This window comes from Nyctibius grandis, chromosome 5, assembly GCF_013368605.1.
Source record: "Nyctibius grandis isolate bNycGra1 chromosome 5, bNycGra1.pri, whole genome shotgun sequence".
Taxonomy (NCBI): Eukaryota; Metazoa; Chordata; class Aves; order Nyctibiiformes; family Nyctibiidae; genus Nyctibius; species Nyctibius grandis.
Window position 1 is genome coordinate 49,897,735 of NC_090662.1, and position 27,690 is coordinate 49,925,424.

A 27,690-nucleotide genomic window follows, 5' to 3' on the forward strand; every position below is an offset into this window, starting at 1 on the left:
TCTTAATTCCATCTATGCAATGTTGCTTTCTGAAATGTTTTCCTGGATCTGGTTCTACAGCTTGGCATGTGTTCCTAACACCCTTCCTCTTTTTCTAGCATTCAATTCTTAATGTGCTCTTTTTTCTTGGATATGATTAAGCCTACTGGTAATATTTTTTTTTTAAATAAAGATCTTAGACAGTTAAGAAAGAGTAAGTGACCTAGGTCAATTGCATGAGATGTCTCCAAGAATTGCTACTTGTAAGCTATAAGACATTTAGTACAAGTGTATTTTTATTCTCAGTAATTTGAAAGTTGACACTCGGCTTTTTCTTATGTAGCCTTTCCTTTCAGTTTATAATAGTCCCTGAAGGAATTGTCAAATAATTAATTAGTTGACCCAGGTTTGTAGTTGAGGGAGTTTCAGGATTCCTTTCTGCTTACTTGTGGAGAGCCTCCTGAGTACTCTAAGCTTTAGACATATGCTGGCATTTAATTTGTCTTGTAGTTTTAAATGTCACATAAAGTTCAAAAAACAGATCATTGAGCTATTAGACCAAGGCCCAAAATGTTTTATCTTTCTAGTGGGATAACATCGAGAATCTGGATTTGGGTTTGATCTATGGCTTTGTATAACATGCTTTAAATTTTTTGTTTAGGCATTTTGGAAGGGTTTTCTTTTGCGAAAGAAACTGGCCAGTGCTCTTGCAGCTGTTAAAAGTGATGAAGTGGAGGATGACTATGAAGAAATAAATGTGGATGATTTCATGTTTTCTGAAGTAAGCACAGTCATTAGCATAAAAACTTCATATAAAAAAATTAATATTATTCTTCTTAAGCAACCGTGTAGGTATTGAAAATAAAAGAAATTGGAAGGACTACCAGGGTTAGAGTTAACATGTTGGATTTCCAGAAATAACGAAGCATTTGGTATATATAGCTCATTTAAGTGTATTTGTCATGGATTAATTTCTTCCTGCTCTTTGAGATGGTGTGGTAGTTATGGTGCTATTAATGTCACACTCACCATAGAACCCCATATATTTCTACAGTTGAAGGACAATCAAATGAGAATAAGGAAACAGGTACTTTTGTTATAAAATGTTTAGGATTTTAGTAACAGATTATAATGTCAACAATATTTAACTGTGTATTTTGTTCATTTTTGTGATAGAATGAGAAAAATAATATAGCTGAAAATATAGAAAATATAGCTGAAATTCAGTGTTGCAGTATTCCAGTAAAAAGAACACACCCCCAAAACCAAAGGTGAAATAGGCTTATTAGCTCTTCTTTTGTCTTATAGGTAAAGTACTAAAAAGATCATGAGACTGAATACAGTAGTAAATTATGAAGGGAAGTATAGTTAAATCAGAAAAAATACACACTTAGAAGGTTTGTGATGCATAAAATCCAGAAATTATTACTAGTAATTTTTACAAGTTATATAGAGTTAATAATGTTCTTTCAGCTTCAGAGGACTGAAATTGGCTCAGATGTTTCCATTCTAAGAAATAAAAGCAGACTCCAAAGGAATTTGAGGAATAACATCACATTCAAAACTGAATTTAGCGATAATTAAGTGAAAAATAAAAATGTCTACAGGATCAGTATTGTCATTCAGTAAGCAAGGAAAAGAATTTTTAAATTAACTTTTTCTTTTATAGCCTCAAAAGACACAGTCCACATGGGAAGGTCTCATGTATGTAAAGTATGCATGGTAAGGCAGCTGCTGGTGACTTAACTATATATTTGTCTGGAGCACTGCTTTCTCTAATTGTTCACATTCTTGGCTACTTTTTTTTTTTTTTTTTTTTTAATGGTTTCAGGTAAAGCAAAGAAAACTGATAGCAATGTGGCCATTTGAGACCTAAGAGGATATGACTGAGGTTTTTTTTCATGAACCCTTGTCTCTGAATGTGCTTCTTCAGCTGCTGCATCTTTGCAAGAGCCATTTGTCAATATTCTACTGTAATTTTGCAAAGGAGATTGATGTGATAGCCCTGCTACTGGCACGGTTAGATCCTATTTATGATCACATGTTTGTATGTCTCATAGAGAGTTATGAAGCGAAATATGTTGTTAGTTGGAGCACTGCAATTTAGTTGATCAGTCTTTGGTCATCTGAGTATCAGCCTTCTTTTGCCACTCCCCCTCCCTTTAGAAAATAGTTGGGCTTTCTATGAAATTATTACCAATGACTTGATGACTTGGAGTAATTCTATTTTTTTTCTTCTCCCTTTCAGCAGCTATTTTAAGATACATTTTCAGAATTACTGTCTTATTGTAAGAGCATGCAAAATGTTTGAGGCAGGAGTCCCGGGAATCATTTGGTAGGCAGGAAGTGTGTATGTGTAAACATAGAGATCTGGCTTAAATTTTAGGATTTTTTTCATTTTAATTTGAAATATATATACAAAAAAGAATAGTCTCATTAGTTGATGTTCTCTGATCCCTGGCTTCTTTCTAAAATAATAAAAAGCAGAAAGTTGAAGAATTTATTTCTTCACACAGGAAGTATCTGTTCATATATTAAAGAAGGAAAATATCCTGTTTTGCATTATTCAGCCAGTAGGCTAGATTCTTACATACTGTAATAGAATCGAGCCATTCTTGTTTCACTCTATTCGGCCCAAATAATCCTGTGTTTTTTTGGGTTTGTTTTTTTTAATTGCTAAACTGAAAACTACATGGGCAGTTTTGTTCCATCTGTCTGTCAGCAAGGCAATTGCATTTGGACAGGTGATCCTGAGGCCAGGGAGAAAAAGAAGGAGTGAGGAAGACAGGAAAAAAAGGCCAGCTCATTTCAGAGAGGCTTGCACTGTATCACCCTCTGGTGTTGCCACACATTTCTTCCTTTTTTTTTTTTTTTTTTTTTAAATTGTTATTGAGTTTATTAGGAAAGAAGTAAAACATGGGTTTAGGGAGCAATTCTCAGAGAATGTTTAGGTTCAGATCATGACAGGAAAACCACGAGCTGACACTTAAATTGGCACAGCAGGCTCAAAGGCTGAACTGGGGACTGAAAAGTTACTCAAGCCCTTAGCTTCTTGTGATTTAAAAAATAAGACCATTTGTTTTCTACAGAGCAATGTATGTGATAAATTTAAAATGTCTGTGCCAATGAAGGATATACTTCATTCAATGAGTGAGCATTTCAGTGTTTAAGGTTGATGGCTGTAACTAGAATTATATGCTGCAATATTTGTCATATTTTTTCCTTTTTTTTCAAGCACATATCTTGTCTATGCTGAAGAGTTTGATTGTGAGAAATGTGTGGCTTAACTATAATGGGGCTACTGGAACTGGAGTGTGAAATAGTGATATATGTTACAGCCATATGATGTTATTAACTGTATGCGATACCAAGGAATACTTACTGCAAACTTATATTAGTATTCTGCTAAAATTTCCGTGATCTTTGCCTTACACTCTGTTCTGCCTAGCCCAGACTAGCCATCCTCAGTACTAGATTGCCTGGCTCCATGTGCCTTTAGCTGTTTCATTCTCTGCAGCTGAGCGATACCAAATCACATGGACTTTCCACTTCTGCAGAAGCAAGCAGCAGAACCTTGAAACAGTCTCTGCTTCCTAGTCCCTCCTTTCTGGCCTCAGTGTTTTATAGCAAAGTGCTGAAGCAGAGCCAAATAATGACACGTGGTATCAGTGGCTATCTGTTGGGCCTCAAACAAGTGTGTAGGGAGGAGTACATATTGCTGGGCTAAGTGATCCCATATGCTAGGGTGTGAAGGAAGAGAAAAATATCTGGATACCATTTTACACTGCAGCTTTCACTGTTGGATAGGGTGAGTGAAATGAGGGGCAGAAAAACCTTTCCTTATTGCAAACCAATAAAAATGTACTAAATCTTGTCCAAAAGTTTTTGGAATGGTCCACTCTTTTGGGGTGTAGTCATTGTTTGGGGTTTTTTTATACCAGTATTATGTAGATTTCAGTCATAATGATTTTATTCAGTATTATCTAGCATTCTACAAAATCACTAGTGTGCAAGCACCTATTTGAACCATTTGCAAATATCACAATGCAATAAGTCATTAGGCACCAGTCTTCCTTAAATTACTGTTTAATATCTTCATTATAAACTCAGTGTACCCAGTGCTCTGTGGAAGGTGAGGCTGCGAAACAGCATGGGGAAAACTCTAGTCTTTGCCAAAGATCTTCTGTTTACTTCATTTATGCACATTGAGCAGTGGTATAGTTTTAGTACAAGTTTGGCACCATATGACGTGAAAAATGGATTGCATATGATTGAGCTGGAGGAATGGCCTTTGTCTTGCTCACAATAGCATGAATAGTAATCATTTTACCTGAACAATTACTGGTATCTTCTTGTATTCATATCAGCTCCTGTACATTGCTAAAGACATTCAGAGGCAATTGATGGCAGTAGTGTTTTGTGTCCGTTGTATTGTGCGACGTCAAACAGGCTATCCCAGATGAGATGAAAGATCTGGCCAACAGATGTCTCAAAGTATGAGCCTGGTATTTAGTGATATTTTCATGTCTTTCATGTGGACTTTGGAGAATTCCAGCCTATATGCTCCAGAAGGCTGATCTTAAGACAACTTTTCATCAGCAGGCCATCCATGTAGCAAATGATCTACAAGGCAGAGCTCACTTTACCTCTGGTGGACAAAAGCTGACAACACATTTGCTTGACACAGCTCTTAACTTCCTGTACCGTGTAACCATCACCATTGTTGTTTTCTTGATGAGAATATGATGTGAGCCAAACGCAAAATGGCTGAACTTGCCAGAAAGCTGAACTAATTGAATATGATAATTTTTAAGACAATTCTTTACTCAGAACAGTAGTCATTGAATAAATTATTGTTTTCCTACACTGAATCGGCATATGGACGTGTGTCTTATTCTCATCAAGATAAGTACCAATGTTGAAGGTTACATGGCACAGAAAGTAAGTACTGTATTTTTCAAAACTTTGTTTTTTGGATTTAGTTTTAATCAGGGCTATCTAGTCATACTTTTTCAAAAATAAAGTAACTGTAAGTTGCAACCAAGCTAAAAAGAAATCCATCACTGCTTCCTTCATCAAAGGGAATAAATCTGTTGCCCTGAGGCAAAGTGTTGGTCTACTTCTGAGCTTGATTATGTAGAATTTTAAAATCCCAGTCTTTTTAACAGCTTTTGAAATTATTGACCAGGAGTTTCCACTGCATTTTTTCACATATCCACACTCAGGCACATAGCCCTTCATATTTTTTTGCTTGCCTTCCATGGCAGCTAGGTAGCAGTTTTCTTTTTCTTTTTTTTTTTCTGGGGGGAGCAGGGGGGAGGAGAAGAAGAAAAACTACCTCATATGTGCTAACTCTTGAAAAGTAAACAGCAATTAGAAAATCAATTTCTTGACTTCTCCCATCTTTGGTATTTTTATCACATGTCCAAACTAGACACATACAATGTGTTTTGTTTGCTTTTCAGATAATCCTTCATGATGTGGTTTGTCTCAGGCTGTGAGCTTGTGATTGTGGGCTTGTGACAATGATTGCTGTTTTCTGCCTAGTGCCAGGAAATAAGCGTAGCCTATGGATTAGCAGGTCGCCATAACATTTCTTGTATCTTGTCACTCTTACACATGTCTAGCTTTTGTAATTGATTTTAAATGTCAGATCAGAATCCAGCCTTTCTGTATTGTATACTGCAAAGGATATGATCCTTTTTTCATCAAATTTCTTATAAAGTTAGTGTTGTAGAAAAGCAAAAGTGTATGATGAAAATTTCGCTAGATCCATCTTCTGCTTTTAAAAAGGAGGGGGAAAACTCTCTCCTAAGTAGCATATTGGAATATCAATCTTTTCAAATATCAACAATCTCTTGATATGATCCTGCTTCTTCAGCTGCTGTGTTAGTGAATCACATGCCATTCTCAGTCTGTGGCATCATCAGATACATAAAGCCTCTTTTCTACCTCTTTCAGCAATGACGCTTATCTAAAATGCTGAAATCTTGTTTTCTAGTTGTCTGATAGATATCCTGGCCTTGGAAGTAGGTTGTTTCAGTCAATATCTGATAAAATAAACACAAACACAGCTATCGGGAATTGTGGCCATCGCTAACACCTCAGCTTCACAGCTCATGAAGAATTTGCTCTGATTGCTTTCTGGCCTTCCACCATGAGATCCCAGTTCTTAATGCCACCTGAAATGCTTTTAATTTTTAACAGAAACTATCTTCACAGCTTGTCTCTGTCTAATTCTTGGTTGAATAGCCAGATTCAAACAAATACTTTCCAAAGGAAAGCCCACTAATGATGCATGACACTAAAAATATCATTTGGAACCTGTATTTAGTCAAATGGTATAGTATTTTTCTAAATTATATTTAGCCTGTATGACACATCAAAGTACAGTGATGTCATTAATTATACTTCCTAGTCTTATTTCTCTAAAGACTAAGTAGAGCATCAGAATTGAATAAACAGGCCAAGCAATGGAAAAATGTATAAAAGTGAATAAAAGTCTTAGTTCTGTGGAGTTTAAGGCTCATTACTGTAGCCTCAAAGGAAAATCATTCTAAGCCAAATGCATCATTGTAAATAGAAGTAATAATGGAGCCATCAGTTCTTGTCAGTGAGTACATTTGCATCTGGAGTCTCTTGAAAGCTGAGCAAAGGATCCCAAATCATTGAATATAACTTCCCTAAGTTCTTTAACTTTTGTGTAATGTTAAAACTGACATTTTAGTGTAGGGTATAGATTGTGTTTAAAGGATCTAGTTAAATGTCTGATAATTAGCATGTCCACATACATTGATTTCCACTGAAAAAGATTTTTAGTAACGCCTATTTACAATTTTCAGGAGCTCTCCTGACTTGTCTGTGCTCTGTGAGAAAAGGCCATTGATGAATCCAATATTGTAATTGAGTTAAATAGCAGTACTTTTGGAGGAACCAAAGAGGAAAGTGGGATGTCAGCTTTCTTTCTCCTCCACGCTTAAATCCATACATGTCTCATTACCTGGAGCTTGAAATCCTTTTAGTTTAGAACATAGCAGATCTTATCCAACCACAGCACAGCTTAACTCACCTGAACATATACAAGTCCCAGGGAACAGATGGGATGCATCCAAGGGAGTTGAACAAGATGGCTGATCTCATTTTGAGGTCACTATCATTTTTGAAAGGTCATGACAACTGAGGGAGGTTACTGGTGACTGGAAGAGGGCAGACATCACACCCATCTTCAAGAAAGGCAAGAAGAAAGATCCAGGGAACTAGAGGCCAATCAACCTCATCTTAGTTCCTGGGAAGGTTGTATAGCAAATCCTCTCAGAAGCCATTTCTAAACCCACGAAAGAAGGTGATTGGGAGCAGCCAGCATGCGTTTACCAAGGGCTGATCAACTTCATTGCTTTCTGTCACAAGGCGACTGGCACTATGAATAAGGGGAGGGCAGGACATATTGCATGCTTTTATTTTGACAAGGCCATTGGCGGTCTCCCACAGTCTTATTCTCAAAATTTGTTGAGGTATGGGCTGGACAAGTAGACCATAAGGTGAGTGGCAAACTGACTGAGCTGCCAACATGTGGACAGTAATTAATGGAGCCCATCATGGATGGTAGGGGGACCAAAATAGTTAAGATTTTAATTAACAACCTGTATGATGCAACAGAGTGCAATCTCAGCAAGGGTTCAGCTGATACCAAATTGAGGGCAGTGGTCAGTATACTGGAGGACCGGGGTGCTCTTTAGAGCAGCCTGCACAGGCTAGATAAACAGGCTGACCAGAGCCTCATGATGTTCAACAAGAGACAGTGCAAAGTCTGGTATGTGGGCTAGAGTCACCCCATGCAACACCGCTAGCTAGGGGCTGACTGTCTAGGAAGCAGCACCACAGAAAAGGATCTAGGGTCCTGACAGACTTTTTTCACCATGCAATTCTTGAGTTTCTAATAGTGGAAACACAGAAGGGAAAAAAAACTACCCATACTCTATAACACAATCTTAATTTAGCTAAAAACTATTTAACTTTGTGTCTAGTTTGTCCTTGAATGGAGTGGGCTAAGGAAACTTGAATGCTAAATACTGTTAAAACCATCTCCTGATTCTCAGTCTAGTCATTTTGTTTGTGTGGAAAATACTGTAAAATTTTATTTTGATATGGAAATAGCAGTAGCTATTGATCAGTTCACAAATCTGAGTTTACAACAGGAAAATATCCCAAAGAATCAGCTCCTGAAGGTCTTGAATTTCCCAGAGAGTAGCAGTGCGGGTCCCAAAAGATTTAAGGTGTTGAGACTACAGTTATGAATCAACAAATTTCAAATTTCAACTTGCGGATTCATTTGTGCATAATTTGTCCCAAATAGAAGAGTTAGTGCTTGGGACATATAAGGAGGACAGTAGCTGAGCGACTATTAAGATATATCTTCTTTAGAATTAAGCATTTTTAGTGTAATTAGGGATTTGTTGTCATCAGTTGCAAAAAATGTATGCGTACACAACTTAGTCCTCCTTTGCTCTTTATCTTCCAAATACTTTTTTGTTCTTATTTCTGAAGTAGGGACTTTTAAACAAAAGGGAAAAGTTGTCTTGAAATTGAGTCAAATTTCTCATGTGACATGAACTTTGAAACATATTAAAGTTTACAGGACTATAAACTTGTGAATAGTCTATTTTTTATTACACTGTGCTTCTGCCTAACTTCCCTTCCTTTGACATAACTGCAAGCTGAAGTACAGCTTTCTTTTCTATTGTGTTTTTAGTATTCATTCCCCAAACTTGATAGAATATTTTGGGTTATCTTCATCTGAAATTGTGTATTCTCTGAATGTATTCAGTATTTAAGAGGTGGGGATGAGGGATTCCTTGGCTCTTTTGTTTGCTGGGTTTTTTAATTCGTTGCTACTTGAAAGTTTTTTTCTTTGTTTTCACAGAGGTAGAAGGACTTGGAAAAAGGCTTGTTGAGACATACCAGCTAAAGTTTGTGTAGTGTGACAGAGTCAGAGAGGGGAAAGACTGCATCTGAGGTCTTAGAGCCATTTGAGGGGTGGCCTGAAGGTGCCAGGAGCCTGATGTTTGTTGTGGTGGGTGGGGGTATACATCTCAAAAGATTTTTGAAGCATACATTTCTGATGCTTACTTGAACCATGTCTAACCTCTGAAACTGAGGTTACCATATACCCATCTGTATTTTTTATTCCTGTATTCAAAAAAAGATGTAGGACCCAGAGCTTCCTTTGAACAATGTCAGGCTTAAGACAAAAATGCATTTCTAGAAAAGTTTGGGTCATGCAAACCATGAATGACTGACATGAGCTACAACAAGATTTAGACTTTTGGAGAGTTGTGTATGTATGTATACATTCAACCCTTTTTGTGAATGAAAATTTTTAGGGTCCCTGAAATTTTCATTATTCATTACTTTTATATATTCTGAAATAAATTATTTCCATAATTTTAGTCATATGTATTTGGAGAAATCACATAGGTACTTATATTAAATATAAATATATATGTATTAGAATTTGAGAGAGCAGTTAGTTTTCTGAGCTTATTAAAAGGTTTGGAAAAATGACATTAGGAGAAGACATTGACAAATAAAATTTTCTTGAATGTTTTTCTCAACAGAATGTTGTGGTTTTTCCAGTAATTGTCAATATATCCTTCTTATAAATGGATAACTACACAACTATGCTTGTCCTCTAATTTTCCTTCAAGAATGTGTTCTAATAATTAACCAGCTTTTCTAAGTCTTTAAAATCTCTTGGGGTCAATTAATCGTTGTGATGTTTCTGTGGAATCCATATGATACTCACTACTTTTTTTTGGCTTGAAACGTTGTTTGGTTTTAGCAGTCCTAAGAATGCAGCCGTGCCCAGCTTTCCTTCCTAATTCTCCTGTTTTATACAAAGACAGGGTTGAAAAAGAAGCATTGCCAAAGGTTAAAATAACCTTTATTAGGGTGCTAACCTATTTATCTTAACTACATAAAACATGTGAAAAAGCATGAAAGACAAATCCAGAGACAAACACTATTTTTCCTTCTGCTTGCAGTTCAGAGATCCATTTTCTATAAAAAGTATATCCACTAAACTAATTAAAAAGAAGCCTGTATACAGTTTTTTATAAAATTGATCAAATCAACACATTTACATATAGTTGTAAAATGGCAGAAACTAGACTGAATTTTTGTGGTATTGGAGATGGAATAATAATGCAACTAATAGATGATTCACTTAGCTTTGTTTTAGCTTTGGAATTTTTTTAGAAAGTCTGGCTCTGAATTGATATTCAACTTCCTAACATTGAACTAAGCTTTATGCATGAACTTGAGTTTCTCAGAAAAGCTAACCCCTAGAGTAATCTGATTCCTAAAAAGACTGGATGAAAGAAAAGGCTAAATACACAAAAATATTCAGGTCTTTAATTTCAAAAGAAGTTTTCAATCACAGTCTATCAACAATATATAAATGAGCATAGAAAAGTGATCTAGTCCTTTTGTATCACGTATAAGAGCTAAAAATTTGTGATTTCTTAAGTTTGTCAAAACTTATTTATGCTTTTAGAGAAGAAATTTCTAGCAAAGAATACTTACGCCTAGGCAGAAATGAAGTTTAGTTTAAAAAGAAATGAAAGATGTTGTCCTGGAGTAGCATGATATTTGAATGTAATACACCACAGACTGAAATATGTTTGCCAGGAATCAAGAGAGAAAGTTACAGCTTTCTGACAGATGAAAGATAGTACAGTATGGCTGACTGTGGTAAGCCCTTTTCTGTTGTGAGTATCCACAGGGTTAACCTTCAGCATATGATCCTTCTTCCTGACCACTCCCCCTCCCAGTCTCTGAGCAATTATTTAACCTACAGGATGTTTAACACTAGGAAAAGTAGTTCTTCTTGTGGCATGTATTGCCCCAAAAGAACTTTTGTCAGCTTATTTGAAATAGTCAGAGAATGCTATTGAACATACTGCCTTGGATTAAAGTACTGTCTTTCACTTGTCTTTTTGTTTTAACTTTTTGTTTTATTTTCTTTCAGTGAACTAGACTTTAACTGCACTATTCAGATATACTCACTAACAACTAGGAAAGTAGAAATCAAGGACTTCACCACCCTGAAGAACTTTATTAAAACTTGTAGTCTATAGAGAAAACTAGTGGAAAGATTATTCTGATTTGTTTGTTTTTTTACTCTTATTATATTATTTTTATTATTATTAATATACTCTTATTAAAAACAATTTGGAATGTAGAGGGGGTAGATACTTTGTAAAATCTTGTTGAAAAAGGGCCATTCTGACTGAGAATGACACTAATGGCCTGCCTCACTGAGGGGAGCAGAAGTTCAGAAAAACAGGTTAGACAAAACCAGGCAAGTGAACTAGAGGGTGAGTCTTTTTTTAAAAGCAAGGAATTCCACACACTATTTCTGTGAGATTTTAATGTGGAAATATTTTGTTTTAATAAAAGATGCTTTTTTTTCCCCCCTCCTATTCCTCCTACTCTGTTGTAATACTCAGGGGCCAGTCATGACTCTGAGTGAGTTCAGAGTGAGTTTTGGATATTAATTTTCTTCTGCTTGTTTATTTCTGTTGGGTAATTTTGCTATTTTTATCTTAAGATACCATATAAATAACAGCACTAAATAAATATCAATAAAATAATTCTTCTGGCTAAACCATTGCTGTCCTGCAAACAGTGAATGAGCCAATAAGGAAATGAAAGAAGAAAGGAAAGATGTATAAAGAGTTAGTTCTCTCTAACTTTCAAAAATAGTTTCACAATTTTGTCAGATGATGATTCATCTTGTGATTCTGAGGTCCACCATGTTTGGAAACCTGGGGTAGCTTCAGCTCCCATGTCTGCCAGCATGTTGGCCTTTCAGAGTAAAACTATACTTCTGCAGTTGCATGCTCTGAGCTATGTAAGTGATTTGCATTCTTTCTGGATCGACACAGAGATGCAAACACACTGACTAGATGGTTATATTTCTCATAAGAAGTTAGATTACTGTTTTAAGTTGAGGAATCTTTTCCTAGATGTTAGCGGAAAGTCCTTAAACCATCAATTTCCAAGGTCTGAAAGAATATACCGAGGGAAGGATTGTCCTCAACATGTCCAGCTTCTTTCATTCTTTCCATAAGCATCTGCTACTGAACTCTTCTGGAAGCAGAGTACTGATGTAGATAGATATTTGGTCTGACCCAGAACAGAGTTATATATCAAATGCTGGCCTTTCTTTTTAGCCTATATTGTTAATGCCTTCTTGCATTCTCTGCTTCTAGCCATAGTATGGTTTTGGGGATTGGTTTGGTTTTTATCATACTCTTGTGATCTAAGAGAGATGAAAGGCAATGTGTGATAGCATTATTCACAGTTTGGACAGTTACTTGTAGAAGTGCTCTAAAGCTGAGTGTAGGTTTTACACTGTGTCCTGTGAGCTATTTTTTGTTCCTCGTTTAAATATGACTCAGAACAGCCCAAATCATATGTATAGTCATTATAAAAGATTATGTAGCTCCAGAACGTATTCCAGAGCATATAAAAGATACCTAGAGTTAGATTGTATAAATAATGTTTGCACTACAACTCTGCTTTTCAGTAGCTCGTTTAGTCCCTGTTAAAGTTAGTAGAACCATTCTCACTGACTTTGGTGGTTGTAGGATTGGATTCTGTTTCCGAGGCCACAAATATTTAATGTTTGTTGGTAAATAGTCATTACATTTTGCAAAGGAAAGGACAGAATAAATATTTGAAAAATGAAGGAATAACAAAATGGAAAAGGTTATATATAACATGTCATGAAACCCTCCAGAGTTTATTGACGATCTACAATATCAAAGGGGAGAAAAAAACCTGTAGGATTAAGCTCTCAGAGAGTAGAAAATGCATTGTGAATCAGGATAAAAAGGTTTTGATCCTAATGGATGAATGGAAATAGCTAATAATATGGAAGCTTTATTATTAAAATTCAGAAAAAAAAAAAAACAAAAAACAAACAAACAAAAAAAAACCCACAAAAAAAACCCAAAACAAATATATTCACACCTTCTTCTTGTTGAAGAATGATATCAGGGATACTTGTATTGTGTTTAATAGCAAATTTGGTGGTCCGTATTCTTTTTAGTCTTGGAAGTATCTTGTTTGTGTCCTAAGCAGGACATAATATAGTATACCTATAACTATTTTTGTAGACCATACAAGCAAACATTTTAATTGTACTTGCTTTGTACTTCATCTCAGATTGCTTTTTTTTTCTCTTAGTGGACATTGTCAGTAGAAATGGATCTATTTTTTAGCCTTAGGTATTGGTAAATCTGTCAAACTTTACACTAGTTATAATTTAGGACTGTGTTTATGGGAAAGATATGGACAGAAGTTTCTTGAACTTAGTGCTGTCAAAATGTCTAGGGATAAACATAGCGAAAGGGCATATATTTGAAAATCAATTATGTGTTTATTTTTTTTGGCCAAACAAATGACAGTGTAGTATATTTTTATAACATGCTACACATTCATAGGAGTGCCAAATGTGCTTAATGATACATCAGTTATCTTTTTTTTTGTCTTGCGTATTTATACCTTTGAATCATGCTTCTATATTTTCATTGGTATTACTTTTCAACACTTAGAACACTGAAAGGCATTTTATAGGCTATGAAAGAAGTAAAAACACTGTGGAGAATATCAAATTAATAAATGGCAAACACTGGGCTAAGAAAATATTTGTGAGAAAAGTTTAAACCTAAATATTAAAAGCAAAGAACTTTAATTGGCTTATGGTACAACTATAAAGAAAGAAGATTCAGTCAGTGTACTGCTTAAGTGATTCTTGTTCCAAAAAATTGACTACAGCTTTGGTGTGTTAGTTTTCATGTTTCATGATTTTATTGATTTCTGTCACAAACAATTTCATCAGAGAGGTAAAAATTCAAATAGCTAGGATGCAAGCTTGCCCTGAAATCTGACAGTAGAGCTTGGATCATATTCACTGTTAATGTAAGACATGTTAATACCAAGGTAATTAAGGGACACATCATTGTACACACCAGTTAAGTTGATTGACATTTAAATTGTACAGAAATGAAAGTCTATCTCTCTTCCAGCTGAATTGATTCTTTTGCAAATAGAGGAGGAAGAAAGTACTTCGAAATTTGCCATTTTCCTGTACCTTTGTATACTAGAAAGTTGAAGACACATCTTCTGCAGACATTGAGTTTACCTGTGACTGGATTGCATGCCCACACTCAGAAAAGAAATGAAAAACTCTCATCTGAAAAGCTAGAAATATGATTTGCATAGTGCAATTGAAGAGTAAATTCAAGGAGGGCAAGGAGGAATAATATCTGATTTCACTGCAGTTTTTGGTCAGATTTTTTCCCTTTTTCAGAGTTACTCATTTTGACCATTCTACCCAAAGACCCCTGGCAGTTGCAAAACTTGACATGTCACAGCTTTGTCTTTGCTGAGATACAAACTTGTCAGTCTTCTGTGTCCAAATTGCACCAATTTCACATCTTTAAATGATTGCCTTTGGGATTTGATTTACTACAATCTGCTTCTGGAATACATTTTAACTGTGACTTTTTTTTTTAATGAAAATGATTTGAATCAACCACTCAGTCATTATCAGCATAAGAGTAATCACTGAGGAGAGATAGGCTAGTAGGTTGTAGGTAAATGTAACAACAAAATAATGTGATACCTTTTATTTGTTGCATGCCTCTACAGTTTATTTACATTAACATATACAACCATCTGAGAGGGGTGTGGTGAAAAGGATAATGTTGTATATTTATCATGAATTGAAACAGTAAGAAGGGGAAGAGGGATAAAGAGACATCATCTGTTAATAATGACGGCATAGAATTTATCTGGATTTATTAAATAAAAGAATGAAAACCAAAACACGGTGTAATCAAAGAATAGGGACTTCCAGAAACAAGAATGAAAGATGTAAGAATGCATCCCTTTTTTAAGACATGAAAATAAAGCAAGGTCAGAATGGGAGAAGAAGAATACTGGTTCACAGTTACTTTATAAATAAAAAGAGTGGTCTTAGAGTCACCAAATTATGTGCCCAGTACCTGAAGTAACCTTTTCAAAATAGCTGGAATATGACCCTTTTGTCTCTCAGAATTTCAAATGGCTTGGAAGACCTTGTTCACCAGTATAAGGCTGTGCAAAGTCCTATTTACACAAACTACACAGTAAGGTATCCAAAGTTAGGATAATTTCTCAGGGTCAGAAATCAGTACAATCTGAAATATTCTGTGAATGGGAGAAAGGTAGTCTGGTTTTGTAAATTAGACATTTTCAAAAGAATGAACCCCAGGCTCTTTGCTACTGAGGTAAGAACAGCCTGAATGACTGAGCCCTGTGTAAGTGAAGCCAAATTGTTTAGAGGTATTTACCTACTGTGTGGGAGTAATTTACTTCTCTCACTTATCCGAATATATTGAAAGAACATGTGGTCAAAAACCTCAAGGATTTATAAGAAAAATAAGTCACAGGTTGAGTTTGAAACAAAATCTGAATTTTGTTTTTATGAAAGAAAACTGAATTCTGCCTTGAAGTGCCAGAGACACCAGTTGGCACCTTATTCTGTCACCCCTCTTCATTCCAAGCTATTATTTTAGTTTGCAAATTATTCCATTACATCAAAAATAAAAGTGATTAATTGAAGGAATAAGTACATATAGCATTCACTTTTTTAACCCCAGATTTCAATGAGAACTGTTCAACAATTCAGTTCAACTCAACGAAAGCAAGTTTGACAGAATCAGGCACCTACATCTGGATATAAAATACTCAATTAGTCAAAAACAGCAAACAAAGCTGTTCATGTTCTTTAGGCCTTTAAGTACCTTAGGTCTGTATTTTTTCAGAGTTTGGCAGCCTTTTTTAATAACTTGGGTTTACTAACAATGTTGGGATAAAATTACAAGAATTTGAGGAAGGAGGGGATACATATTATTTAAAAAGCAAAACAAAACCAAAAACCCCACAACCCACAAATACTGTTGATCTGATTTGTTTAAAATAAAACAGTACAACACAACATCTCAAAAGGTGTTTTAAGTGCGATTGCTCTGCAGGTGGCAGTTCTGATATATGACTTGAAAACACTTGAAACAGTATGTAAGACAATTGGAAAGAGACTTTGCAAAAGTTATCAAAACTAAACTGATTTTATCAGTGCACTATTTGACTTTACTCATTCATGCAGGCTGCATTAGAGAAGGAATGGCAAACTCTAGATTGCACCCATTTCCCTTCAAAAACACTTCTGCTCTCAAACCAGCTGCACTGGCCAAAGGTAACATGTCACAGAAAATTCTTACTCTTCAGTCTTTATTAATTTCTTAAGGATAGGCTGTTCTGGGGTGATTAATATGACAATCTATTGACTTGAAAAACACAATTACTTTTAGAAGTCTCAGACTTCCTCCTCATCCCCAAATGCAATTTTTCTTTTAGATTTTCTTTCATTTGCATAGTTTTTTCTTTATTTTGGATTTATTTCAACACTTCACAGTAGCAGAAAAAAAGATGATGTGCTTCATCTGTACATTTGGCAATGGATTAAAAATTGCTAGTTGACACACTATTTTAAAAATACTAAGATCTGAATTATATGACAACAGCTGAATGTTTTCAGAACAGCTAAAGGTCATTGAACTATAATGTCTGCTAGTTATTTGATAAACTTTGGAGTTTTAGCTTTTTGTTTTGGTAGGATTTTCTCTTCTTGTTACAAGCGTAGTATTACTAATGTTTTATTTCCTACAGTTAAAAGAAAGGAGTCTTATAAAGGTATAATTCATTATATTTGGGGCCATTAAGTATAATTAAAGTCACCTTTTTGCCCTGTTTAGTTAGTTGAAGGTAAGGTCTATAATGGGCACATCACCATTAAGAATCCGTTCTGTTATAGTAATAGACTGCAAACCCTTATGCAGGTTTACCTGCACATTTTAAACTAAAACTTGCAGGAATCATCAACTGCATTTTTTTTCTTTCTCTTACTTAGAAGTATTCTAGGCCTTCAAATTCCAGTGAACATTCAAATAGTTTGCCTTTGTCACCACAAGGAGTTTGGCAGTGTGTTAACAGACCGCATCCGTACTCAGCAGAAAATACCCACTTTCACAGCAAGTAAGTTAAATATATTTTTTCATTATATATAGTTCCTTTGGATTTGACAAAAATCAAAAGGAGGAGAACTTGAGGCTGTTTTCTGATGCTTTTGCTACTTTTGGTTAATATGATATTACTGGAGTTAAAATGTATCTACATGTTAAAACGAAATATATTAAATTCAGTTATTATTTTTCATTGACTACCAGAATTAAGATTATAAGAATATATGTGTATTTTTATTTATCTAGGTTTGACTATAAATCATAAAACTTATATTTTTTCACATATATCATAACATAGATGTTGAAATAGAGATTTGTAAGACTAGATAAAGATTAAAAGGGATTTCTTACACAGCTGCATTCCTTTGGAGAGAAAGGACTGAAATATGCTTCAAGTAATTGAAATGTAAACATTTCAAATTGATGGCAGACTTTTATTACTCTCCAAGATAAAGCCTTCCTCGAGTATTAAAATAGATCTTTTGTATTATTTCCAAGCTTCAAAAGTGCCTTTAAAAGGCACAAACAACTTGCAGAATAACAAAGGCTGCAAAATGATCACCCGAGACCCTTCCTTATTTACCTACCTTTCAGTACCACCTTTATACTTTGTTTTCAGGTCACAGGAGGGAACAATGTCACAGCTCTCTGACTGGAAGGAAAAAAAGAAATTTTCATTCATGTCTGAAAAAGAAGAGAAAATTTCAGAAGAATGGTATGTTAAGCTATTTTGCTTACATAATGACTTCCAGGGATAGGTACAGTATAGTTGGCTGTTGTTGATTGCTTTTTTTAAGTTCCACCTTTCAAGAATCTCTTGTTTTCTACCAAAGAGAAAATTATTGTAATTACTTTTACAAGTGTCTGGGAGACCAGCCTAATAAGTTGCAGCAAAGTAATATTAAGATAAGCATTGCAACTCTCTGTGTAATTCAGAAAGTTTCATACCATGCATAAGAAGTACTATATACTTATATTTTTTTTAAAAGTACATTATACAATAATATGCAGCTGGTGTAACATAATATATGTGAAATGTTTAGTAAGTTATTCTCTTCCCCTAGGGGTTTTAAGGATATTTCTACTGCACAGCTAATGCTGAAGAGGGCCCAGAAAATGAAGCCCAAAAAATATAATAATAAAAATTTAGGTAAGTCAACAGTTAAAAAGTGGTTATATGGATGTAATGTTTCTATTCTTAAATCTCAAATGTCTCTTTTAAAAAGTTTGCTTGCACAACATTAAACATTAATTTGAATAAAGATAAAGTGTGATTCGGTGAAAATAACTCAGTTTAAATCTCTGTAAAGAAATCAATTTGTTCCAGTGCTAAAATATCCAGATTTTAAAAAACATTCTACTGGATTTTGAAGTTGAATATTTGACAATGTGAAACAGAAATTTAGTTTCTTTTTGTTCATGTATCTCTTTTTCTATTTGTGGAATTTATATTTCTGTGTTTTGTGCTTCTTGTATTATTCTGTTGGGGGAATCTCAAGTTAAAATTAATGACTTATGCAAGAACTATTTATGAAAATGACAGTTTGATACATATGAAATCAAATAATATTTTTTGTATTACATATTCACTGTGGAAATAGATAATGGTTATCCAGCTTCTCTGTAATTGTCTTCTGGTTCTTCTCAGATGCTTCTTATGCTGATGAACCTTTCTTAGAATCATCAACTGTTAGTATGATATTCTGATACAAATGTTAATGGAATATGTTAATAGAAATACTAATAAAATACTGCTAGTATAAGAAACATTCAGATATGTAAGAGCCTGGTTGACAATAGGACCTAACTAGTCTTTGGAAAGTGCACCTTTATTTACATTTTTTTTTTAATTGTATCACAAGCTACAGTTAATTGTCTTCTTTTGTCTAACTTTGCAAATCTTGTCTGTATTAAGTGTTGAAAATATTGAAAGACATTTTGCTCTTGGAAGGGAAAAAAATTGGCCTACAGATAAAGTTAAGAAAAGTGTTTCTCTATATAATTTTTTCTACTTTAAATGTCATGCCTAAGACTAAATATGACAAAAAAGATCTCTAATTAAAAAAAAAGGGGGGAGGGATGGGGAGAAAGAGGCATGTAATCAACAAAGTATGCTTTCTTGTTATGCAAAGGAGAAAAAATGGATAAGAGGTTAAAGTGATTATATTTAAACCTTGATAGTTTCCCATGATGCCCTACCATGTTACCTAAAAAAAAAAAATGTAGTAAATATCTGGTGCGCATCTGAATTTTTTACATATGTTCCATTTGGTGGCCTCTGTATCATATTTTAATGAATAGACCTTACTAGGCTATATCATCTTTTCTCCATATGCTCTCTGGTTTGTGTTAGTAGTAATTAATCCGATCAGAAATGTCTGATTGAGCATATCAAATTTGCTATCGTATTTTTGTTGCCGTTCTAATGGATTTTTTGTATACGTTTATATTCACTTTGTTCAGATTATTCAATATGGTATTATGTGTGTTGAGCTTTTTAATGTATCACTTGGAATATTCTCGAAGTATATTACTAGTTTTAAAAAACACCAAAACTTTTGCACTATGTTCTTATAGGTTCAGATTTTCTTTTCTTGACACTACCTCATATAAGAATTTTTTGTCTTTCTGACTATTACATGAAGCACAAGAATAATCTGTATATATAATTTTTCTGTATAGAGTTCTCTAATAGTCATTAAAATCACATTCTTTTTTTCAGATAAGCAGAAAGCATAATTTCCATAACCAAGAAATATGACTGAAAATATTGCACACTCAATCTCTTTTCAGTACAAAGATTATCAAGACAACTATTCTTTCTCATACAGCACACTGACAAAGTCAGTCCTTCCTTGGTCAGTAAGGACCAAATAGACATTATCAATTAAAACAAACATTTTTATCTTAAACTGATGCTAAAACTCGGCTGTTGCACCAAAAAATGATCCTGATGGAATATTCCCTGTGTGAGAAGAATCTCCACGTATATAATTGTGTTTTATATCAGCTACCTCCTCTGAAGTGGTGAAAGCAAGTCAGGATCTTGTTGAGGGTCTGGTTGAACAGAGGGACTTTACAGCATTTAAGGGTAAATATACCTTATCCTGAGGCTAGCCAGCTCCAGATCAGGAAACTGTAACCAGATCCATTAGGCTGCCACTATCTTTGTTGGATCTCTGTGTGGTACAGCTCATGCTAGAATATTTACAGAAATTCCAGTATAACTAGAGAGAGTGTTCACAATCTTAGGCCATTGCTGTGAGTTTAACCCTACTGAAGCAGGAATTCCAGAAGAGACTTTATTCCTTTCAATATTTAAAAGCAGATTGAAATTAATCTGAATAAGTAGATGTCACTGTTATCTTTTAATGTTTCCATAGAAATGAGCATCCTATCACCTTCATCTCCTCCTTAATCTCCTACATCCATATTGTACTTACTGAAGCTGCATATGAAATCTTGTAGGATTTATTTTTAGTATTATTACTTCTGTTCTTTCTTTTGAATTTCCAGGTCCTCAGTGTTATAATTGCAACTGTTTCCTTTTTAGCTTTCTGATTTAAAATATTTGAAGGTATGCTAACCATGATAAAATAATTTTGTTAGTGATACAGATTCCTAACCACTGGAAAATAAGTAGCCAGCATCCACTTAAAAGTGTGAAATGTAAGGTGTAAAAAAGCAATTTCACACGTTATATTCATTTACTATTACACGATTAAGAGAAAAAAAATAAGTTCTGACAAAAAGCAAAGCAACAACAAGATCTAAAGGTTCTAGATACAAATAAATTATAAGCTATTAACAAATACACTGGTAGCTCTTATGCTAAAGTTTCAGGATCATCCTGAACATCTTTTATGTGCCACTGAGTTGTTCTGCAGTAACGATCTTATTAGTTGCAGCTAATGTGAAGATACTAATGGATTTTGTAGGAACAAATGGCCTGTCAGAGTGTGCTGTCTGCTTCCATATGCTATCAAACACCTTTGCCTTAGGCCTGAGATTCACAAATGCAAAATGTCGAATCAGCCTCCATTCAGAGTATTTTACAATTGCTCTTTAATATAGTCAAGATGTCTGCTGGATTGGAAGTTGGATTGGACAGTCATGAACAACTTCAATTCTTAACATCCTCAAGTGTGGGAATTTATTCCTTTTCATTTTCCATCAAAAATGTTTGTCTTCTCCTGGTGCAACAGTGATGGGATTCATTTGGTTAATTATAGAATTCCACATCTGAGCTAGTCATCTGCATTCCTTTATGGAAAGAAATAGCCACCTTAAATGCTATTAATTTCCTCCTGAAACATAATTCAAAAACAGGATACTTCAATCTCGCTGTGAAAGTTCTCCATTGCCTATACACAAAACCTGGAGTGACTGGCTGAAGTACAGAGTTAAATGTAGATATGTAGAAGTAACTGAGAAGTATCTTACCTCATGGCTGGCCACATACTTTCTCAGTAGTGAAAAAAATATGGAAAATACTAGCAAGTGCACTGAATCCTGTGGTTTGTATTACAAGGAAGAGCTTAAAGTAGCATAACCTTGTAACAGGGAGTAATTCAGGCAATGCTTATATTGCAGTAGACCAGTCCCACCAACTAATGTCCTTAAGGCCTGTTATGCCCTAATCCGCTACAGTTATGTATGCTTGTTTATGTAGTTAAATAAAGTTGTGGCCTGTATTTTAGCAATACCAAATGTAGTCTGTGTCTACTTCAACTATTTTTACTTTGCAGTAAGATAATACAAAAAGTGTGGGCAAGAAACCAGAAATTTTGCAGCCAAGTAAAACTGGCATAATGTCAGAAATATTCCTGTTTATCATGGGTGCATAAAATTCTGTAGAAATTCTAACTAAAAATCTAAATACAGCAGACATTAATGCACCTCACTGTGCTTAAAAATTAAGCATCTATGACTCATAACAATCCTAGCTTCCTAAAGATGTCTTGGCATAACAGTAGAGAATTTCTTCCTTAACTTTAAATTTCCTTGATTCTGTGGATTTTATATTGGCTTTTGAAAGTTAACTTCTTTTTCTTTTAAGAGGGCTGGAAGCTTTATCTTGCTTTCAGCTTGTCTCTCCTACACTGCTGTATTACTTCTTGTTTAACCTTTTCCTCTCCAAAGGAAAGCTCTCTTGTGAGCGACTGACAGCATGAGATGGTAATTCTTGCTACCACTTAGGTAGAAAAAAAAAACACAAAAGGTAAAAAGCAGCTGGAGTGGGCCTTGACTCCTAGAATCAGAGCATAATGATAAAAATATTTCAGAGAGGTCAGCAAATATTTTTTAGTTCTAGTTTAGAATTTAAGACAGCAATGCAATACTCTTTTAAAAACACCAAAAAACCCAAAAAAGATCAAAAAAAACAACCCACATCCCTCAAACCTCACAACCCCAAAACAGATGATCTGACTATACAACATTGATTTGTTGAATTAACAACAGTCAGAATAAAAATCTGGGGGATATTATTATTCCTTGTTACACATTACATAAATGACCACTGATCTATATTTTCTTAGTAACAGAAAGCAAGCTACTTTTGCTGTTGTTGCGTATTCTGTGTAGCAGTATCATCTGGGAACTCCAACCATGGATGAGCTGGAGTTCTAATTGCTGTTCAATTATGGAACAAAATGTGGTCTTTCTTCCAAATGAATTTACAAATTGAATTATCTTATAGATAAGCATCTCACTCTGTGCTACTTTGATTTATCAGCTCTTTAAAGTTGGCACATATATGTTTATGTTTTTCTAATTACAGATATTGCACAACAAAAATGAATGACAAACATTTTAATTTTTTTCATTTTCACATATTATCAAGAAGTAGTTTAGCAAATGTGGTGCCAGATCAGGCAGTAAGTATTCCTTCCATATAGTTTCTGTAACATTTCTTGTGTTCGTCCAACTTATCTTCTGTATTTGGAGTCAGACAAGCAACGTGCATTAAATTACCTCCCTGGTTCCTAGATTGCCAGCACAGATCATCGTCTAATAAGCCACATTTAAATGAGTATGCCAGAATCCAGGAAGATATTTGTATGATTTTGAACTATTGGACTCTTTCACAGTTCTCTGTATGAAATCTAAAACATTTGATTGCTTGTCATCAAAGCATACATGCAATTCATTTCCCTAGCTCACTCAGAGACTGAAAAGCACTAGTATTATAAAGTAATCTGTGTAATATTACCTACATTTGGGACTAGACATAGAAAAGGACTCATTTTTAATAACAAAAGAGCTGTAGGCAATGGTTGAGGTGATCCAGGTAGATACAAATTCAAGTAGTCTGGCACTGTGTTAAAATCCCTGTAGATTATTTAAGTTACTTTGCAAAGACTCAAAGATAAATCTTCTGATAGAAATCTCTTAGAAGAACAACTTCATCCTTTCCCTCTCTTCCCAGTTCATGGACCTTCTTTACTGATGATATCCTTGTGCACAAATAGCTCTTTGAAAAATCTAGGTTGGCATAATAACTTCATGTGACTTGACCCAAAAGCCCTTGGAATAGTTTAACTTTGGACTGGTTGGAGTTTTCATAGAATTGGGTAGGAGGCTGGATTAAGGAAAGATGACTTTTTAAAAACATTTTGGAACAATTTCAGTAGACCCACATAGGGAAAAAAATGTGTTATTTCAGGAATTATTCTAAGTTAATCAAAAATAGTTTGGAAATCTAAACTGCATTTTGTCTTAAGAGGTTTTAATCAATTTCTTCACTTTCTCTTTGGTCTTCTGTTGAAGAAAGACACTGTTTTTGCAACTAGAGAAAACTAGAAGTTAGTCTTTTTATCAACCCTGTATCGTATCAACACTGTGAGCTGGATGTTGGAAAAATTGTAATTACAATAAATTTTATTCTGTACATTTTTATCTGTGTATAGTACTCATATGTCTATGTATCTTACAAGTATAACAAACACAATAGTAATTCATACTTTACTTAAATATTTTTTATAACTTCTGTTACTTAACATTTCAGAGAGAACATTTAAAATATAATGTATTACTATTTCAAGATATTTTTATTGCAAATCTTACTGTGATCTACTGCCCCAAACATCTGCTACCCTGAAGAACACTAGGTTGCTACAAATGTATTCTTGAGTCGGGAGGCATGCCGAAATAGGCTTACTATGCAAAGTGAAAATATCTACAAACCTGGTAATCCAGTTTGTGAATAAAGTGATCCCATTATTGGAATCATTCTAATAATATGCCTTTAAAGCTAATGGAGCTAATAATTATTTGTTGTGGTTCTTGGGTCATTTAATTGAATTTATACGTTAGCTGGTAAAAGTGGGTTAAAATTACATTAAATCTGACATCTTCTGGGTTAATGTGGAAGCTATAATCATCATACAACAAGATGATAGAGGTTCTTCTAGACAATTGGAGATAACAAAGTGTAAGGTATCACTGATTCTGCCTTGGAAAGAAGGCATGACCTAAATTACTTCCATCCATATTTTCCTTCGTTAGTCAAGTTTGCTACTTCGTGAGAGGTTAGCACCATTAAGAACATTTTGTCAACCAAACTCTGCTGCAGTGTGGGCTGACCAAGAATACCATAATGTTTTGATGTGTTTTGTCAATGTGTTATCTCTTAAAGTATCCATAGCCAATTAGAGATGTTCTCCAGTCTTATAAGGCAAAGATACAGCATGTCTGCATCATCTTGTGTCAAGAGAGCATTTTCTGAGAAACAGTGGATCTCTTAGGATCTTTTTATGTTCCATTAATTTGTAACAGAAGCCTCTACTGCAAATATAGAGGTCTAGTCAAAACCAACTTTATAAATTGCTGTTAAACTTCGTAAGAAATTGCCCACTGACTTAACAGGGCATTCTGATCCTTTATTTCCGTAAATAACAAAACAAACAAAAAAAAAGCTACCTACTTTGCTGCCATATTATAGATGCTTTTATAACCTCTCTCAATAAACACTGACAAGGTCATGTAACAAGCTCAAAGTGAAGCATCAGACATAATTAGTCATGTAAATTTATTCTGTCTAAATGCTCTTTGAGTCTTTCCATCTCCTCTGTTTTCCTGCTCTGTCTGTTCTGGCAATGTCTCACACATTCATTTTTGCTACACTTGCATTCTCTGTGAAAATTTAGATCCTTTCCTTCCATATCTACTTTCTTGCTAAGTTCTGTTGCTGTTTTCCCTCTTTATTTTTATTAATTTCTACTCTTTTCTGACAGTTTGTAGTCACCTTTGTAGGCAAACGTTTTCTTCCTCATTGTTTCAAATATTCCTGAGAGTGTATTTTTCTGCTTGTGCTATTGTCGCCTTCTTTTAACCATGTGAAACATAGTTCTTTTTGATTTTTCCTTTGGCTTTCTGTTACTCAAGTTATCATGCTCAGTGTCATACCTACAAAACCCTATATACTTTTGCTTATCATTATGTATCTGCTTTTGTTTCTACATTCTTCTCAGTCCTTTTTTTTTGATAACTGCCTGGTTTATTCTGCACTGTGCATAGAATTTTCACATTCTTTCTAACCCACTGTTTCCATTAAACTCCTGCTTTCCTCCTATGTCCAGCAAACAATTCTTCCTTCACGTAAGAAATAATGCATGAAAATCACCTTTCCTGACTTGTGTGGTTTTGCATTAGTTTAGCTTTTGTTAAATAAACTTTGTATTTTTTCCCGTCTGTGCTCATCTTTGCTTCTTTGCAAAGTTTTGAAAATAACAACTATGAAACTAATGAAGATTTCTCACTGTGGCATACAGATGAGTCCATAGACTTTTGGAGTATTTTTTATTTCAATAACAATGGGTCATGGAAGAAGGGTAGCTTATTATCTGCAAGTTTAGCCTCAAAAAATAAACCGCCTGCTGTTAACATTTTTTAGGTGTAAATAACTTGATTTAGACTGCTGAATGATTCTGAACCAAAGCTTTTAGAAACAGTGCTTGGCATACATTCTGTTAATATTTCAGCTTTAATTTCAAGCTTTAAAACCAGATTTTTTTAATATTTTCTGCAAATATATGCTTTAGAATTTATTTTTAATTTGAAGATGAGCTATCTAAAAGATTAACGGTGTTAAAATCCTGCAAATAGTGACTTTGGTTCTCAGTCGCACGTGTATTTATGTTGCTTTATTTTAGAAAGTGTAATCCTTTGTGAATATAAAACCTACTTTTAAAGGTATTTTCATTTATTAAGTGTCTAAAAGGTGAAAAACTTCTTGAAGGAATGAATGAGCCAAGTTTGACCTTTGATTTTAACTTGTTCTTGTCATCTAGACCCAGCTGTGTGCCTGGCGTTGTTCAAAAACAATGAAAATAAACATCTCCATGTGAAACCACCAAGGAAGACACAGCCTATAAATGTTGGTTACTTTGAAGGTATGAACAAGTATTTCACTCTACCTCTATGCATATAAGCATATATATTTTATAATGTCTTTTAAGCAAGCCTACTTGAAATGTAAAACAATATGCACAAATAGAAGGCGGCAGGAGTTTAAGGTTCTTATCTGTTCCTGGGTATCTCAAGTTACAGCAGTGAAACATTTCAATTTCAATTAATTGCGGGGGGGCTGCAGGGGTGCTCCTCAAGTTTTATTCATAATGAACTAGTGCCTAATTTATTTATTTATTATTATTATTAAATCTTCATCATAAAAAACATCAAAGTATGTCACAGAGGTATAAAATGCAAAGCACTAGAATGAACTTTTGTAAATGAAATATCACTTCAAATTCTTCACTCGTTGTCACCTTTTCTCAAGCTAACCATTAATTCGTAACGATCATTAACATGTTTTTAGGAAGTTACTTTCATAAATATTCACTAAAACCCACCATTTGACACAATACAAGAAAAGAAGCTACAGCATGTAAGTATAAAATTGGCTTTCCAAAAGCATTCCAATGCTGGTGTAGCCCTTTTATTGTTGAAATTCGTGTTAAAACTCTCCTTGGTTTCAGTACAATTAGAATAAGGCCAAGTCTACTTAAAATACCCTCGTTGTAAGAAGCTGAGCATCTCCAGAGACATTGTTTTAAGACTGTTTTGATTCCTTTTGCAACTCAACAGCATGGTCAGAAAGTTGTCACCTCTATCTTTTTATCTTTTTCAAAGATATAGCCATATGCTATCTGACTTAGTCCCAATCCCACAAAGTTAAAAATAATAATACTATATTAACATTCACTGAATGAGGATAGAAATCAGAATCTTTCTGAGACAGGCCTGCAATCAATCTGAGTACACCTGAACTGCAATTCAGTCAATTAACCTAGCTATATCAAAGTCCAAATTTGCCTCACATTCACGAGCCCATGCTCAAATTTTGTTGGAAACAATTCTTGGTGAATTCTAAAGAGGAAAAATGTTCACACTATTATTTGTCTTGTATCCAAGCATGAATTTGCCTAGAATATAGAGAGTGTATATATACTGTGCCTGATTTAGCAGTCCCAGTGTCTCATATCTGTTCCTCTGGCATAGGTTTATATGCCAGAATGCATCATATGCTGAACAAATAGGACATACAGACTGCTTGCAAAACACTGGGTGCCCAAAG

General features: G+C 34.5%; 1 protein-coding gene across 1 annotated transcript in view; it reads left to right on the plus strand.

Annotated features, from left to right (window-relative positions):
- The window catches only part of LRRIQ1 (leucine rich repeats and IQ motif containing 1), a 117,953-nt gene that overhangs the window by 44,625 nt on the left and 45,638 nt on the right, over nt 1-27,690 (plus strand). The window contains exons 18-23 of the mRNA XM_068401738.1: nt 641-760; nt 16,196-16,285; nt 17,003-17,124; nt 17,731-17,826; nt 18,176-18,261; nt 26,405-26,506. Coding sequence (XP_068257839.1) covers nt 641-760; nt 16,196-16,285; nt 17,003-17,124; nt 17,731-17,826; nt 18,176-18,261; nt 26,405-26,506 — 616 coding nt within the window. The remainder of the gene's footprint in view (nt 1-640; nt 761-16,195; nt 16,286-17,002; nt 17,125-17,730; nt 17,827-18,175; nt 18,262-26,404; nt 26,507-27,690) is intronic.